The 18,962-nt window shown below is 41.1% G+C and overlaps 1 protein-coding gene across 1 annotated transcript in view; it reads right to left on the bottom strand.

Moving 5' to 3' along the window:
* Positions 1 to 18,962, bottom strand: part of MYO1E (myosin IE) — a 144,601-nt gene that overhangs the window by 49,066 nt on the left and 76,573 nt on the right. The window contains exons 6-16 of the mRNA XM_034784617.1: positions 15,975 to 16,064; positions 14,391 to 14,522; positions 13,773 to 13,907; positions 11,892 to 12,024; positions 10,615 to 10,811; positions 9,226 to 9,306; positions 8,777 to 8,863; positions 5,951 to 6,037; positions 4,691 to 4,858; positions 1,895 to 1,980; positions 519 to 600 (exon numbers count right to left, since the gene is read on the bottom strand). Of these exons, the coding sequence (XP_034640508.1) occupies positions 519 to 600; positions 1,895 to 1,980; positions 4,691 to 4,858; positions 5,951 to 6,037; positions 8,777 to 8,863; positions 9,226 to 9,306; positions 10,615 to 10,811; positions 11,892 to 12,024; positions 13,773 to 13,907; positions 14,391 to 14,522; positions 15,975 to 16,064 (1,278 nt within the window). The remainder of the gene's footprint in view (positions 1 to 518; positions 601 to 1,894; positions 1,981 to 4,690; positions 4,859 to 5,950; positions 6,038 to 8,776; positions 8,864 to 9,225; positions 9,307 to 10,614; positions 10,812 to 11,891; positions 12,025 to 13,772; positions 13,908 to 14,390; positions 14,523 to 15,974; positions 16,065 to 18,962) is intronic.

Here is an 18,962-nt window from a genome sequence, read left to right as displayed (position 1 = left end):
AAAACACTCTGAGCCCGACGCTTGGCTGGCATAAAATGGTGTACCTCCACTGATGTCAATAGAGCTGTACCGATTTACCAATAAGGAATTTGGACTGTTATCTTTGAAGTACAGGCACATTTCTTATTTTGGATACAGTGTAGTTGGGCTTGTTCTCAATAGAAAAATTTACTAAATAACCATAATAAAAGTATTTACCACTCATACAACTAATTTATTTTCCAGCACTATGCAAATATTAAGTATGACGAGGTCACAAGGTCTAGCTCATCAATTCAGTTAAAACAGATGTCACACAGGGTAGAAATATGTTTAGTGACTATTTGTATAGGTGTCTCTGAGAAGGGAAACTGGCTTTTTTTTGTTTTGTCCTTCTATCTAGGCTAGGGCATCAGACCCCTTTGAGCTGATCCCGTTACTGTAAAAGGAAAGTTTTCAAAGATAAAAATACTAACTCCAAGAAAAATTGTTCTCACCCTTTCCACCAATTATATCCAAGAGGCATAAACTGAACATACCTTAATTTTACTGCCAGCAGTGGTTGGGCGGCCTTTCTTGTCTGCTTGGAGGTTTTCAGGAAATAGAGCCTTTATAAAAGGTCTGGAAAAGAATGAACATAAGAACATAAGAATGGCTGTACTGGGTCAGACCAAAGGTCCATCTAGCCCAGTATCCTGTCTACCAACAGTAGCCAATGCCAAGTGTCCCAGAGGGAGTGAATCTAACAGGTAATGATCAAGTGATCTCTCTCCTGCCATCCATCTCCACCCTCTGACAAACAGAGGCTAGGGACACCATTCCTTACCCATCCTGGCTAATAGCCATTAATGGACTTAACCTCCATGAATTTATCCAGTTCTCTTTTAAATGCTGTTATAGTCCTAGCCTTCACAACCTCCTCAGGCAAGGAGTTCCACAAGTTGACTGTGCGCTGTGTGAAGAATAACTTCCTTTTATTTGTTTTAAACTTGCTGCCTATTAATTTCATTTGGTGGCCCCTAGTTCTTGTATTATGGGAATAAGTAAATAACTTTTCCTTATCTACTTTCTCCACATCGCTCATGATTTTATATACCTCTATCATATCCCCACCTAGTCTCCTCTTTTCCAAGCTGAAAAGTCCTAGTCTCTTTAATCTCTCCTCATATGGGACCCGTTCCAACCCCCTAATCATTTTAGTTGCCCTTTTCTGAACCTTGGTGTATGAGGACAGGACAACCATCCATTGTGCACACTGCAGCATATCAAGGGATACATGGTAGAAACTGGTGGTTTAGTAGACTATGCATGATTATTTACAGGAATTTGTGATTGCAGCCATACCAAATCAATCTAAGATCAACATTTTCCAACAGTTTTATCTGCAGACAGTGATCCCTTTTCAGCGATCCCTTTCGCTGACACGTGAATTTTGAAGGGTCACAAAATCCCAGATTAAAAAGAATATTATGTGGATAGCTTTATTATTTTTAAAAAGGTTAACATATCAACATTATTAATAAAAACATACAATATTTAAAAATGCTATTTTGTACCTTTAACCAAGAATCTTTCTTCTGTTGATTTCAAAGCACTTTATAAATCACTGGACTAGATCCTGAAGCCTTTATTCAGGGCTAGATTCTGACCATATCTAGCCTGTCCACTGATCATATCTAGTCTACCTTTGGCCTGATCCCCCATTGCACCGTGCACAGTGTATAGTCATTCACATCTGTGCAAACTGGCTACAAAATGCTACCATTTTGATTTGGTCGTGTTTTATACCCACTTTGCGCAGGTGTAAATGGCTACACATGGTGCAAAGCAGTGGAGAATCAGGCCCCCGGCATCTTCTTGAACCAACATTCTAGTCACCAAAAGTGTAAGTGTTAAACAAATTTTGTCTACGTACAGTTCACTGCTCTGCATGAGTTCAATCAAGTCCATGAAAAGAACATCCCGATTCCTCTCACAGAATCCATCCATATCATAGGACACCTGGGCCAAGGTGGAAATCAAATGTTGATGTTTAGTAGAGAACCTGATAATTAAACAATATTTTAAAACCCCCACGATTTTTCTGTTGATCTGATTCGTGGTAACCAGTAAATCCCTGAATATAATTTGCCTCATGAGTTTGTCATGTAAGACTTAGCTGATGTCAGATATATATTTAGATTATAACAAAAAAGAATACCATGCAGCTGGGTAATGAGATGCAACAGCCTGGCAATAAATTTAATCTCATATAGGGAAAAACAACAACAAAAGTTCTGCATAATCAGGGTTTTCTGTAATTAAATAAGATCAATAAGTACTGCAGTATTAAAAAAAATCATGAACAAATAGCAGCAATACAGCAGGACTTAGCTACAAAATAATAAACAGAACACCTGCACATTTATTCCAAATTTAAGGGGACACCATCATTTGACAGCACTTCATATGCAGTCAGTTTCACTGTTTCTCCTGTGTAATTCACTTCCTCTCTGGTTTCAGTGGGTATCTCACACTGCCACAGATAATGTCATTTGTAAAAACCACAGAAATTGGCAGACATACTTGGGAACAGATGCGATACCCAAAAGTGATTTTAACTTGTTTTTTTTAAACTGACTAGATTTCAAGTTGACGAAGTTCCTTTATTTCACTCTTTAAAAAAAGAAAAAGGAAAAAAGACTCTCTTGATGGTATCTTAGCACTGCTGTCCATAATGGAAACAGTTGTTGCTGTCGGTAGGAGAAAGAAATAGGAAATGAGTGTTTCTGCATGTCAAAGTTCTGCTAGTCTTAGTGCCATGTCAAGAGATATGTACGGTAGACTGATACCGAAACCCCTGTAGTAATAACCTATGTCAACCAAAATACACGGAATATTCTGCACATGCTACTACAATAAGAAAATACTGCGTGAAATCTTGATCTCATTGAAGTCCATGGCTTCACTCAGAAGGTTATGTTGTGTTCTTTTCAATTGCCTTACAGCTGATGGTTGATTGCTGATATTCTAGCCAGTCACACATAGTATGTCATGATAAATAGCTGGACTATATTTTATTAGAAAATGACTTTAATTTAACTGTTAAGGGTTTTTGTGGTTTCCATTGGAAACATCACTTTTCAGAGGCTTATAATTCAACTGTTTTTATTCATATTGGTCTAAATTCTGGCAACAAGCTGTCAGTCACATGTCAAACTTTTTCTTCTCTTCCAAGAAATATTTTAATATTTTTTGCTTTTTCTTCACACCTTCTAGTTTTGCAAACAGTTAGTCCTTAGACATAATGATTGCTTTTGCAATTAGGAAGGATATTCATATGTGAAAAGTATCTATGTACATACAACTAGTTACTTTTCATAACACCTTTTCCTGTATATCCATGTTTCATACTCAGTTATGATTCTAATTCTAATTTTAGTTCTCAATTAACTCTGAGGTTTCCAATGACATTCTCTTAGAAACAGAACAGGTATGACCCAATACTTTCTATGGTCCTTTTTTAAAATGTACACATATATGCTATTGACTGATACTTATATGGGTTTCTTATTTTTATTTTGTATTTTTAATAACTGATCAAATGAAACTAATGCAAAGGACCTAAATGTAATCAACAAATCAAGGAAATTCAGAGCTATGGCTGCAAATTTGTTTATAACTTACTCCTGTTGTGTGCACATTTGATATATAAGATAACACACTTTCTGAAATCCCTGCAGTATGCAGCCACAGTACAAGTTCTGGGCCAGAATCTGATACTCCTACTCTTGTTAAGCAGTATGTTACTCCACAAGCCGTCCCACGGATTTCAACAGAACTTATTACAGTGTTAAGGGTCTACTCAGTGTGAGTAAGGGTGGCCTAAGGAAGAAATGACAATCTGGCAGGCTTCTTCCTTGTCTTATCAATTAAAGTATGTCCTTAATCTAATTTTATTTTTTTAACCTAATCTCTCTCTGACATGCAGCAAAATTTTTGACCTTGAATGATACTGCACATCTGTAAGTATACAAATTGATAACATTTCTAACTAGTGGTTTTGTTGTAACTATTTTATCACAGATGTAAATTGCTAATCTGACTCTAGGACTGTTGTCCTAGTGTGAAATGAAATTTTTTTTTAAAAAAACCCAAATTCTGTAGAGAAGAAACACAGCAGAGCCCCAGATTTAACCCAGTCTATACTAGAAAAGGCTTGCCAGTATAGCTATAAAAGTAAACCTTCCTAGTGTAGATGGACTTTACACTGGAAAAAGAGTATTTTTGCCAACATAATTTGATTTTTCCTAAATGAAATAAACAGTGCTGGCAAAAGCACTGTTTGGCTAGTACAACTGCAGCTGCACTAGTGCTTTTGCCTATATAAAAATGTCATTAAAAAGTCATAACCCTACCAGACATTACAATACTGGCAAAAATTTCAAGTGTAGACTTGCCCTTTGAGAACATGGGGCCTGACACTCCTCTCACTTACACTTGTGTAAAACGAGTAATTCCTTTGAAATCAATGGAGTTATATCAGTGGAAAACTGATGGCAGTCAGAGGGTCAGACTCTCTAAATTTGATAGTTGTGCAACTGATAATTTAGTTTTAATCAGGGGTTAAAACTATTTCCCCTCCATTTGGTTACTGTGCTTTTATTTAAAAGAAATTAGCATTTAAAATAATAGGGCTTTTTTCCTTTTAAAAACTGTTTTTCTGTAGCACCTTTCCTGCATAATGGTGGATGATAAATCCCTGGTTCCAGCTGTTGAAATGTTCATGAGTCCCAATCTGCATCTGGAGTTTCTGGAGCAGCGTCTGGTCAGCTCCCTCTCCCACTGCATGCATTGTTGCACACACATCATCCAGAATGCTCATAATTCCTGGGGGATTCTGACAGGGCAAAAGTAAATTGGGAAGAGGGGGAAGAAAAGAAAAGAAACGTGATATGGTTTCAAGATTGATAGAGTAAAACACTAGAGCAAATTCATCTCAGGTGTAATTTCCCCACAGCCAATGAAGTTATACTGGGGATTAATTTGTCCATTAGCATGAAAGAAAAGGTAAGAAAGAACTGGAAGTCCTAGGATTGACCAGACAGCTCTAATGACAAGGAGAAAATCTATTTCTTTTAGCTTAAAGCTGTCACAAATAGTTAGACAATTTTCTTCCCCCACCACCAAAAACTAACCCACATTTTAGATAAATATTATTAATCTCTCTTCCTGCAACCTGACGAACTCGGAATCAAATGTCTAAAATTGTAGTGTGACACATATAACATTATCCTACCCATATGTCTCTTTACATACAGATAAGAGAAGCAACACTGGGAATGCTATGCATACGGTTCACCATTTCCTCTGAACCAAGACCAAAGTTTGGGGCTTTGTGTGGGGGTAAATAGTAGAGCTGCTCAAACAAACCAGAATTTCTGTTCCATGGGAAATTCTGATATTTTGACGTTTATTTTCATCCCAAGTCAGGATGAAAAGTATAAATAGTAAAAGTTTTCATCGAAAAAAAAGTTCTGAAAAAATTCTGCCTGGAAATGTCAAAATGTCTATTGGGTGGACATTATTCTTTGCTTTTGCCTGAGTTGCGACAGTGCATCATGGCAGTTGAAGTTGTCGCTCCCTCATGTCCCATTCTCCCCAGGGGGTCAGCTCCCCAACTGGTCGACATTTCCCATGATTCAGCGTGGTCTCTCCCTGTGACTGAGCCACCTCAGTGCAACGTGGAGTTCATGGAAAATTTAGTTTTTTATGAAACTCCATTTTCCAGCAGAAAAATGCGGTGTTTTTTTCTTCTTCTGACCAGCACTAATTTCGGTCCATCTCTAATACATGTTACCGATATGGAATTAGGGTGTCCCACTTGCTGCACAACCCTGGGCTACTCTTGACAGCAAGGCAGTCCTAACAATTAGTTTGGAGAAAAATGTTGTCTCAGTTTCATGCATCCGTATTTGTGACAAAAACTTACCACTTTATTCTCAATGAGGTCACATACTATTTTGTTGTTGAAATATTCTATAGGTGTCCACCTAATTCCTTCTTGCACATATTCTTCCTGTGAGACAGAAAGAAAGACCCAAATATTTATTCACCTTATAGGTTTAGTAGTGGATTTAGGATAGTCCACACACAGATAAATTCTGTACCATTCAAATGGTTTTAAAAGACCTGTCTATACAGGTGATTGGGAGCTTCATTTCGGTGATCTTGCCAAAAGCACTGACAATAATTCCTACTGGATAATTTCTATGGGATCGCGTGGAGGATTCACAGCACCGTGTCCTAAATGAATACAGGAATTCTGAGGCAAATTCATCTCTTTGGGTCCACAAAGTTAGCACAGGGATGAATCTGGCCCTTTGAATATAAGTTCAATAACTTAGTGGTAATACCTGTGACCAAAACACCAACTACAACATACCTCTCCCCTGTTCTGATCTCATATGTCTCCCAATGTCAGATTTACAGTTACTTTGTGAAAAATAATACTGGGGTACAATTCAGCTCTGTATTACACAACACTGACACTGCAGAGGATAAAATCCTCCCCCTTCATCCAGTGCACCTTGTACTGTTCAGCTGCCTCAGAGTCCTTCCACTCTCCTCACCCAAGACTTGAGCAGTTACTAATCAGAGTAGGATTTTCAATTAACATGTTATCTTCAACCCGCTTTACAAACACTAACAAAACTAGCTTCACAATACCTGAGACGCAGGTGATTATCGATATTCTCAAGGTTAATTTATAGATGGAGAAACTGAGAGAGAGAGGCTAAGGAACAGATCTCCACAACAGCATGTTCAGAACTGCACATGCAAAAATCCAGGACCACCTATGCTCCCTCTTTCTGTGCGCAATTCCTGCGATTGTGAGTGCAACCAACTCTACAGATGGTCAAAAACATTTTAATTCAAAAATTTTTTATAGAAGAAAATGTCACAAATGTTTTTTGACCAGCTCTAGTTGTAACAATTACATACATAAATGTCCAGCTAGATGCTTAACTAGTCATTTGTGCGCACTTTTGTGGAAGTGCAATTGTGTATGTACACTTCTGGAAATACTCACCCCAAGTAATTGGCCCAAGAACACTTAGCTGCTGAGTCTGGAGTCCTTGGGTGCCAGGTTTATACTTGCACTACTAGGCTACACCTCTCTGGGCATATTGCATGCTATTATTGTTTTCCCATGTAGAATTTGATGCTCATGTAAGGAGAAACTTGGCAAGAACATTCCAGGGCAGAGAAAGGCACATGGTTTTAAAAGGGTGGAGAAGTGAGGAATGGGTAGAGTAAAAATAAATGTACAGTCAAATTAACTGAATTATCTATTTCATTAAAAAATAGAGAAAAATGGGCGAGACAAACTGTTTTTGCATTTAACTTTTAGTGCCATTTCCACAAAAATGGAGGGATGGATCCAGGCTGCAGTTTTCCACTTCTGTCAGTGAGTCAGAGCACACAGCATATGTGGTCAGAAAGTCATATGACTGCATAAATACACTGTGCAAGCAGGGCTGGCTCCAGGCACCAGCCGAGCAAGCTGGTGCTTGGGGCGGCAGATTGTTCGAAGCGGCATTCCGCCCAATCCTAGGGCAGCACGGCCGCTTTTTTTGGGGGGGGGGGTGTTGTTGTTTTTTGTTTGTTGTGCCGCTCTGGCCGCCCTGTAGGAGGCGGCAGCACAGAGGACGGGAGCGCCCTGCAGCAAGCTCGGGAGGGCAGTCCGCGTCCTTCCCTCCCAAATGACAGGAACAGCGCGGAGCCTCCCGGCAGGTGGCGCACTGGTCGGGGCCGCGTGGTAGCGCCCCGCTGAAGCCCTGGCTGCCCCCCTTCTCTCTCTCTCCCTCCCGCTCCCTCTTCCCCCCCCACTGCTAGCCAGGGCACGTGTGCAGCACAGGGAGTCCCCCTTCCCCCTGGCTCCAGTTTTTGTTTTTTTTTTGCTTTGCCATTCTGGCCGCCCCGGTTTTTTTTTTTTTTTTTTGCTTGGGGCGGCCAAAAAAATAGCGTCAGTTGCAGACACATTTATCTTCCAATACAATGATACAAAGGTGAGTCTCTTGCACACAGGGCCGGCTCTGTGTGCAAGAGACTCACCTTTGTATCATTGTATTGGAAGATAAATGTGTCTGCAACTGACGCTATTTNTGTTCATTAAAACCTCTCCAAAAGTTGCTTATTATAAAAAAAATCAAAAGCTGTTGAATGTGGAGCATGAGACTAACATTGTTAATATTTTTCTTTATTTTACTATAGAAAAATGGTTTTGAACAGTTCTGCATCAACTTTGTTAATGAAAAACTGCAGCAGATTTTTATTGAACTGACACTGAAGGCAGAACAGGTACCTCTACACATGCATAATCTCTGATTTAAAAATTCACAGAGTTAGCTGTCACCCTTTTGTTTGGTGCTGGACTGAGGTTTCAGACAAAAATTTGCCTTTTTGTAAAGTAAGACAACAAAAAATCATTGCAGTTGGCTAACCTTGAAAATGTAAATAGCGTCAGTTGCAGACACATTTATCTTCCAATACAATGATACAAAGGTGAGTCTCTTGCACACAGAGCCGGCCCTGTGTGCAAGAGACTCACCTTTGTATCATTGTATTGGAAGATAAATGTGTCTGCAACTGACGCTATTTACATTTTCAAGGTTAGCCAACTGCAATGATTTTTTGTTGTCTTACTTTACAAAAAGGCAAATTTTTGTCTGAAACCTCAGTCCAGCACCAAACAAAAGGGTGACAGCTAACTCTGTGAATTTTTAAATCAGAGATTATGCATGTGTAGAGGTACCTGTTCTGCCTTCAGTGTCAGTTCAATAAAAATCTGCTGCAGTTTTTCATTAACAAAGTTGATGCAGAACTGTTCAAAACCATTTTTCTATAGTAAAATAAAGAAAAATATTAACAATGTTAGTCTCATGCTCCACATTCAACAGCTTTTGATTTTTTTTATAATAAGCAACTTTTGGAGAGGTTTTAATGAACATATTCAGTGATGTGCTGGCAGCTGATTTTAGTTATTCTGTGTATTGTCAGCACCTCAGTGTAAAGGTTAGTGACCTAGATTCTCTGAAGCTGTTTTCAGTACTTCATTTTTATTATGTGAGTTATTACCACTGGGCACTGTAGTTAGTATGAATGCCCAGGAAGCTGACAGTTTCCTTACTTTCTTTTGAACACAGTTTAAAAAAAATCCTCTCAACATCAGGTCAATTCAGATCCTGAATTTTGCACTCTTACCTGGAATATTTCAAAGCCATAAATGTCTAAGACACCAATGTTATACTCTTCATAGTCCTTCTCCATAGCCTTATTAATGGACTAATAAAAAACAGAGAAAAAACATGATTTTTACAAAACAAACTACAGTTTAAACCCTTAAGCAACTTTGAACTAAAAAAATGAAGCATGAAACTCCCCTTTTCTCCCCGCAAGCGTATTTCACTTTATTTAAAAAGGTAAACTCTGTCATCAGCAAGCAAATGAGTATTACATTAGCCTGTTATCCACGCAAGTGAGCCTTCAGAGCTACTACCTGTAAATCTGTTTCTCATTAGAAAGAGTTACTGGCCATTTAAAAAGAGAAATAAAACAGGCAAACAAGAAATAAAAGGAACTTCTATGAAAGCTCAATAGTTAGAGTTCTGCTGATATGCAACCTGATTCTTCCCATTAAACTTTTTAAATTTCTGCTTTTCCTTGTTTTGCTCTTTTAAGCTGCTGGCACCAGTGACACCTGCTATAGACAGTGGGAGCTGCCATGGTGAGGCAGTTATAAGAAAATAGGAATGCCTCTCTGGAATAAACCTTTGCTCCAGCTAGCCCAGTATCTTGTCCAATATCTGATCTTTCTCCCTTCCCATTTCAGCCTAGAGTCTCCTCCTGAAAAGAGACTACCTTGCACGTGAGGAAGGGAAAGGCTGGAAAGCAGCAAGAATGGGACAATGAAGGAAGGCTGTGACCACTCCCCCTGGGAGTTTCATTACCTGATTGTTCTTCTTTCCTGAGAGTGCCCCACACTATAGGTCACATTAAGGCTCTGAAAGCGTGAGCTGTATTTTGGGGATGGGGGGAGGGCAGGCGGCCGAGGAGAACATGGTACACCACTTGGGCAGCAGTGACTGGAGGCTGAGAGAGGCATAATGCCTCTAACAGTGCTGGAGATGGTGCACTCACCAGCCAGTTAAACCTTTTGAAAAGATGTAGCATGGGCCTTCTAGCCACTGTCTCGAGTTCCATGGCCATGCCCTTGTTGTGCCATCCAGTGCTGCCACTATCATTATAATGTTCCCAGCTAAATGCTCTAAGAACGCAAGCAAGTTAAGGATGTCTCCAGTGCAGGAGTACTGCATGGAAGAGCCTCCCTGCACCCCTTTTCCTTCCCTCAGCATTTCTGCTCTAGGACAGCCACCAGGGGGCCCTGCTTGTGTGTGTGGAGGGGGGAGGGCATGGAGAGGGCTGTACAGCAGTGGTTAGCAATTAACAGCTGTTTAAGGCTTGAGGAAATGTAGTGCAGTGGGGGAAGGGTACAATGGCGAAAAGCAGAGAATTATGGGGAAAGCCCACATGGGATATTTATTCCTTTCAACATTTAACTCTAGTGACATAATCAGAAAAAATTCAACTTACATCCACCAGGTAGTCAAAGATGCGGGCATGAAGGGCTTTGGCTAGAGCATCTCTGGTGTAGCAGGCCTGTTCCACATTAAGCGTCACATTAATGGACTCTGATTTGCCTCCCCACTTACTGTCCATCTGCCTGCTGGTCAGTTTCTCTTTCAGGCGGCTTTGGTTAATTCCCAGGAGGAAAGCAGGGAAAGCCAAAACTGCAAGAACAACCAGGGTTGTTGTTTTTGAACTAAACCAATGGATGGTGTTTTAAAGATTTAAAACAAAACAAACAAACAAACAAAACAAAAACAAAACAAAAAAACCCAAGAAAACCCACAAGTATCTCAAGTAGCAGTCAGCAGAAATAAACCTGGTGGGATGTGGTAAAAATGGGACTTCTGGCTCAAAACCTTCTCTAAATCTTCCAAGAAATGATTCAAATCTTTACACTCAGATGTATCTTAAATAAATTGCACCCCATCCCAAAAAAGTTCTTCAGCTGTTTACCTCAAACCTTAGAACATATAAGACAGTTTTTAAAAGACAGCAGGTGTTTTTATCTAATGTCTGGATAGGGTAGGAATATGGACTGGCTTTCTGGCCGCCCCAAGCAAAAAAAAAAAACAACCTGCGGCGCAGCCGGAGCCAGGGTGCAGGGGGACTCCCTGCTCTGCAGATGTGCCCCAGCTAGTGGGGGGAGGGGGTGGGAACGGAGGGAGAGAGAGAAGGGGGACAGCCAGGCCTTCAGCGGGGCGCTGTCACGCAGCCCCTTCCACCGTGCCCCCTGCCGGGAGGGCTCTGCACTGCTCCGGTCGGCTGGGAGGGAAGGACGTGGGCTGTCCTGCCAGGCTTGCTGCAGGGCGCTCCCCTCCTCCACGCCGCTGCCCCCTACAGGGCGGCCGGAGCGGAACAACAACAACAAAAAAGCGGCCGTGCCGCCCTAGGATTGGGCAGAATGCCGCCTCCTACAAGCTGCCGCCCCAAGCACCAGCTTGCTCGGCTGGTGCCTGGAGCCGGCCCTGCCCCAAGCATCTATGCTCTGGCTACCCAGGCCAGCTCTGGAGGGAGTTGCTGCTCCACCTCTCATTAATTAAGTCGATAAAATTGCATGGGTGTAACTAGGGGCTATGGCCCCATATTGTTTTTGAAAGAGAAACTGAATTAGCAATCCCAGAGCATGAGAAATGATTTACTGTATTTGGATAAGCAGCTCACTACTCAGTTCACCTTGCAACATCTGGGCCTCAGCCTGTTGCATCATCATTAATCTTGTAATTGTTTCCAGAACTACCTACACTCCTCACTCTCCACTGCAGCATAGTTGCCAACTTCTTTAAAGCTGATGTTTCCCAAGTGCAGCACTCCTGCCACGATCTGTAGTACCAATGTCTGCTCCTCTGCAAAGATGCCAATCACATTCATTGCATGCTGGGAAAAGAAAGACATCAAGTTACTAACATTATTCGCTCACCATATTTTTCACAAACCATGAATAATTAATTGGAATAAAAAAATTAAGTCTGGGATTTTCAAAAGAATTTAAAGCAATCAGGTATCTAAATCCCACTAAAGTTTCCACCGAATTTCATCAACAGGATGTGAGATCTAGCTGACCTCATCATATATGCTAAAATGAAGCTGAGGCGCTAAAGAAGGAGACACAGATTCTAAGACAATGTTGTATTATAAAAATATTATTCCTGTTACACAAATAGATGATTTAGACCTAACAAAAGTGAAAACTGCATACTGCATGATTCTAGAATAGTTACATTTTGGCTGGCTTAGGCTGTGCACTTCAGCCAGTCACAAAATAACTGATCTGCAGAATAGTTTTTTACGAAGTGTAGTAAATGGTTCTTTTACAAATCTGATTCCTAATCTGTAATTTTTGCCAAAGTCCCACATAGGCTGGTACAGTAATAATGATGATTCTTGGCACTTAGATAATGTTTTGCACCGGAAGTGGCAGAGGCATCCACATAGCTAGCCACAGGTCACACAGCAAGTCAATATCAGAGCTGGATGCAGAGCCGGATTCTCAGGCCAGGTCTACACTGCAAAATTACTTTAGTATCACTACGTTGTTTAGCAGTGTGAAAAATCCACATCCCTGAGCAACACAGTTATATTGACCTAACCCCTGGTGTAGACAGCACTATGGCGACGGGAGAGCTTCTCTCATCAAAACAGCTACCGCTTCTCACAGAGGTGGATTAACTATGCCAACAGGAGAGGCGTAGTAGCGTCTCCACTAAAGCGCTACATTGCGCTGTACATGTAGACAAGCCCTCAGTCCCTTCCTTCAGCGCATGCTACTATATACAGTAGAGAGCTTTCTTTTTTTCAATTTTCACTTTTCAGTGGAAGCTAATCATTGTGCTGTATTTTAATATTTTTTATAATGCACTTTCTCCACCTGCTGCTCACTGGCTGATTTCCTTTTCTATTGAATCTGTACCTCTAAAATAAATTTCCAACAAATCCCTGACAAAAAGTACTGTCTCCTATGTGGCTATCTTAGCACAGTCATCAGAGCATAGGCACTGACTTCCCCTCTGCCCCATGGGAGTTTGATGCCCCCCTCCCCAGCCCCGCCCCTGCACTGCCCTTGCCCCACCTCAATTCCACCCCCTTCCCCAAAGTCCCTGCCCCACCTTTTCCCACCCCAGCCCCGCCCCCTCATTCCACCCCCTTCCCTCAAGTCCCCACCCCTGCCCCATCTCTTCTCCGCCTCCTCACCCTGGCACGCCGCATCCCCACTCCTCCCCCTCCCTCCCGGAAAGTCCTAAGTGCTGTCAAACAACTGTTAGGCAGCGGAGGAAGTTCTGGGAGGAAGGGGAAGGAGCAGGAACACGGCGCACTCGGGCAGGGCAGGGGAAGCTGGCTGCCGGTGGGTGAGGAGCTCCTGCTAATTTTTCCCCGTGGGTGCTCCAGCCCCAGAGCACCCACGGAGTCAGCGCCTATGTATCAGAGTGCTACCCAGAAAGAACATCCATTCATAATAAAGGGGTAATTAAAATTATATGGGTGCGTTTTTATCTACAAGAATTTGCAGCATGTGGTTTTCCTTCCCACATTTCTTTTGTCTGTAAATATGAAACTTTAACCTGTTTGCCTTAAAAGGTATATCTGAATGAATATACACACATGGAGCACTGATTTTAAAAACACACCAGAGTTTCCTGAAAATCAGATTTGTCATTTATGTCATCTACTTTGTAGGATCCAGAGAGGCTCAGATAGTAATAGTAATCCATACTGGTAATGCCCAGGCTGTGTTTTTGCTCTGAGGAGGCACCTTCAATAAGCTGCAAAAGAAAAACACCAGAAATCAGATATGATTGCATTACACAGCTAACTCTCTCCAACTGGGGAGGGACAGCTCTCGAACAGGTGACTGAGGCTGTAATGTCAGAGAAGACAGAAGTGATCATTCTCTACAGGACAGTTTTAAAAAATCTGCAGGGAAATTATCTACTATATTCTGTTAAACTCTTCCATGTGGGAGGCAACAGTGAATTTTCAAGCTGGCCCTTAGAAATACATCATGTTGTTACTTCACTGAGAGTCTACTGTTTTTTGGATTTGGAAAGAGACTCAAGCCACTGAATGGGTCTATGTTAGACAATGCCTTAGTGTGCACTGAAGGTACCTAGCAATATTCAGACTGCCCTTTTAAACATACAATCAATAGCATGACTTCACTGAGAGATGTACCAATATAAAGGAAAAACTGGAAATGGAAGTAGTATTTTTTTAAATAACTGCGAAAGGAACTGTACATTTCGGACCTGGTAAAAAATGTGAAAACTCCTCTCTCCAGGATTCCTCATTACCACCCGAGACTTTTCCAGGAGAAAGTTGGAGATCTTTCCACCATCAGGCTCCCCACCTGGGCTAAACTGGATTTCAAAGTATTTCCCCTGTAACAAATAATTATAGAGGTTTTTGAATTAATAAAAACTAAGCTTAAAGCAGACACCTGTTGCAGTATAACTCAAGGAAACTAACTCAAATATTTATTCTGTATTACTTCAATCTTTTAAGGTTAAATTAGGTCTTGACTCTTAAGAAACAATTACTTTCTTCCCCACTTTTCCATGTCCAGTTACCTAATTCTAAACTCAACATAATAATTCTGTAGTGCATTAGAACAAAGATGTACACTAACCCATATGTAAGGACTAACTGGGGGATTTCTTTCTTCTGCATTACTTGGTTGGTGTAAATTAGGCAAATTGCAGAAATGAAACACCGATGGCTAAATTTACTACGACTTAGGTGGGAACTACTCCAGTGTAGTAGATTTACAACTCCATAAACCATATGGTTAATACAGCCTTCTGTTTCCAGGTGATGTATATCAATGATCCTTTTATCTTGGTGGACTGAGGAAATGCATTAGTAACCCATGTCAACCCTTTACTTCTATTTTGTGAAAGGTCTGATAACTAAGGGGAGCAAAAGGGGAAGAAGTTTGTCAAGCAAGGCTCACTGCTAATATAGGTAGTCATAGCAGGGGAAATACATTGGAAAACAATAAGGATATCTACAATTTTGACTTTTTTCCCCCCTTGCAGGAGGTGTCAGATAACCTCGTTGTATATTTTATTTCACTTTATATCTGAATGTCTGTCAAGACATTTATATTCTATTATATCCAGATATATATCTATATATATTTTCAACACGGGCCTAACATTTGAAAAGCACAGTTCAAAATCCATGCTGGTGTAAAAAGGTAAAACTCCATTTTAATTAAATAGAGCTGTGCCCATTTACACAGGCAGGGTAGTTGGTCCCACATATGTACAGTAATTTTGCTCCCATTCTCTCTTTACTATACTATATAAATACATGGTGGTTCTTCCCAATTAAATGTTGTAAGGGCTACATTACTTAAAACTGAATTTAGGGTACAATATCAGACCATTATTCTGCATATGTAGTTGTTAGTTCCCATTAGTATATATAACATTTATGATCAAATGCTGAAAACAATTCCTTATTGCTTTTTGGAAAGATGAATAACCTTCGTGCCCAGCAGTGAAGCCTAGGAATTGTTCCATCCCATTTAAAAAAAAAAAAAAATCACAGCTAATTATTACATGGGCTGGAAAATAGATATGCTCATACCTTCCAGTTCAGTGCAGATTAGGCCCCAGTTAAGTTGCTAATTGTCTTGTTTACACATCAGACTGCTTACAAATAGCTTTGTCCAAACAGTAGAAACAAACATTTGCAACAACATCTAGGAGACCTGGAAATGTGTGCCTCTCTGTTTATATAAAAACCAGCATTTTACTTCACAAAGATGCCCAAATCAAACCCACAGATATTAGGAGCAAAAGCAATTTTTTGCAAGAGGAACTTACAAATCTGCTGGAGTTATTGTTCCGTACAGTCTTCGCATTCCCAAAGGCTTCCAGTAAAGGGTTTGACTGCAGAATAATGTCCTTCACATGCTGAAATTTTTTTAAACAACAACAACAAAATTTGCTTTGGGTTCTTTATCAAGGTCTTGGAGCATTCATACAAGCCATGATTTGTAAACTTGACATATATATAAGGTGCAAGGATGCCTGTCTCTACAAGCAGGCTTTAGAATATCCTCTTGGCCAGGTGAGGGGAAATCTACACCATCATGTCTGCAGAATGCAAGTTATTTTTTATTTTCTAAATTCTGGTTCTTATGATTTTCTTTACAATCATCCAAACTTAAGCCATAAACTGATGCAGTCATCTTCCTGAACTTGCAGATAGCCAGTGCTGCTGCTCATATCTATGACAAGAAGGAGCACAATGAAACTGACCTGTTTCTTGACAGTTTCATTGCTGCTCACAGGGGTTGAAGCAGAGGCAGACTCTGGTCAGGGATAAAGTAACAGAAACTTTTTCTCTCACTCTCTCGCAGCAGTCAGGAAGGTGGGGGGATGGACAAGAATATAGGAGGTAGAAAAGCAAAGTGGTGCAGATCCCCACCCCTTAGTACCAGTAAGTACCAGTACCACTACCACTGGCCTTGCTGGTAGAGTCCTCCTACCCCTGAACTGGTAGAGTTTCTCCCCTTGTTAGTAGGTAGCTTGCAATTTTTAAAACCCCGTTTCTAGGGAACATTAAAACATAACAAATATCCATGTAGAACAGTTCACAATTTAGTGAATTTACTAAAGTGATTTATTGGAGTGGAAGGAGGACCAGAGAGAAAGGGGTTAGTTTTCTGCTGGAGCACTGGGAGGAGGCTACCAGACTTGATGGACTATAGTCTGGATCCTGTATAGTGAATCCTATGTTCCTCTGTTTCACTAAGTACATTTATCTGAGAAACTTCTGGATTATGGCTAGACTGAGTTGGACAAAAAACCTTGAGGATAATATTCTACCCTGAGCTACTGCATATAAATCTACATTAAATCAACAGTTATTCCAGGTTTTTACCAAGTGTATCTGGGGGCACAATCTGGCCCAAGACTGCAACATTTCTGGCCACATTTTATCCTTTTTGCCTTTAACTTCCCTTCTAAATAAGGCCTACTGTCCAAAAAAAGAAATAATGAAACAAGTAGAGAGGGAAACTGGAATATTGAGGACAATGGCAAATAGATAAAATGGAAGAAGGTAGAGAATTTGGAAAATGTAGGGCTTCAAAAGCAGATTCAGAACTCTGCTGAATAATTAAAAATTGAGACAAAAAACATAGGCTATGTTTGAATGGTGCAAAGCATCTGGTGATTAGGATGGGGAACAATATTTAACACTATACACATCATCACTCGGTTTCAAAGTATTTATGTCCTGTTTATGAAATAACTGCTTACTAATTCAACCTATAACCTTGGAGCCCAATCTTGCAATTCTTTAAAACAAGCAAAACTCCTCAAGTCAATGGGAGTTTTGCCTGCATAAGGAATGCTAGCTCAAGACTGCAAATGGGCTAGTGGTAGCTCTGTAAGAGCTCCGAATCAGACAGCAAGGAGAGAAGTGCTGGGAGCAGACCACAAGGAGGCCACTGGATTCTCGCTTACCCAGATTCAATGATCATAAAACTCAGCCTAGCAGGTGCAGAGAGGTATCAGCCCGTAGTTTGAAGCATTGGCTATGGAAGGGCCATTTGCTTTAATGGGAGTAGGATCAGGGTGTTAGTTTCTTGCTCAAAACTAGTGTACTAGCATTTAGAGGAGACGAAAGTGATCAGGAACAGTCAGCATGGATTCACCAAGGACAAGTCATGCCTGACTAACCTAATTGCCTTCTATGAGGAGATTACTGGGTCTGTGGATGAGGGGAAAGCAGTGGATGTGTAATTCCTTGACTTTAGCAAAGCTTTTGATACGGTCTCCCACAGTATTCTTGCCAGCAAGTTAAAGAAGTATGGGCTGAATGAATGGACTATAAGGTGGATAGAAAGCTGCCTAGATCGTCGGGCTCAAAAGGTAGTGATCAATGGCTCCATGTCTAGTTGGCAGCCAGTTTCAAGCGGAGTGCCCCACGGGTCAGTCCTGGGGCTGGTTTTGTTCAATATCTTCATTAATGATCTGGAGGATGGAGTGGACTGCACTCTCAGCAAGTTTGCAAATGACACTAAACTGGGAGGAGTGATAGATATGCTGGAGGGTAGGGATAGGATACAGAGGGACCTAGACAAATTAGAGGATTGGGCCTAAAGAAACCTGATGAGGTTCAACAAGGACAAGTGCAGGGTCCTGCACTTAGGACGGAAGAATCCCATTCACTATTACAGACTAGGGACCAAATGGCTAGGAAGCAGTTCTGCAGAAAAGGACCTAGGGGTTACAGTGGATGAGAAGCTGGATATGAGTCAACAGTGTGCCCTTGTTGCCAAGAAGACTAACGGCATTTTGGGCTATATAAGTAGGGGCATTGCCAGCAGATCGAGGGATGTGATCGTTCCCTCTATTTGACATTGGTGAGGCCTCATCTGGAGTACTGTGTCCAGTTTTGGGCCCCACACTACAAGAAGGATGTGGAAAAATTGGAAAGAGTCCAGCGGAGGGCCACAAAAATGATTAGGGGTCTGGAGCACATGACTTATGAGGAGAGGCTGAGGGAACTGGGATTGTTTAGTCTGCAGAAGAGAAGAATGAGGGGGGATTTGATAGCTGCTTTCAACTACCTGAAAGGGAGTTCCAAAGAAGATGGACCTAGACTGTTCTCAGTGGTACCAGATGACAGAACAAGGAGTAATGGTCTCAAGTTGCAGTGGGGGAGGTTTAGGTTGGGTATTAGGAAAAACTTTTTCACTAGGAGGGTGGTGAAGCACTGGAATGGATTACCTAGGGAGGTGGTGGAATCTCCTTCCTTAGAGGTTTTTAAGGTCAGGCTTGACAAAGCCTTGGCTGGGA

The sequence above is a fragment of the Trachemys scripta genome, chromosome 10, assembly GCF_013100865.1.
Source record: "Trachemys scripta elegans isolate TJP31775 chromosome 10, CAS_Tse_1.0, whole genome shotgun sequence".
Taxonomy (NCBI): Eukaryota; Metazoa; Chordata; order Testudines; family Emydidae; genus Trachemys; species Trachemys scripta.
Note: the sequence above shows the minus strand (reverse complement) of the source record. Positions and strands in the feature narration are given on the sequence as shown.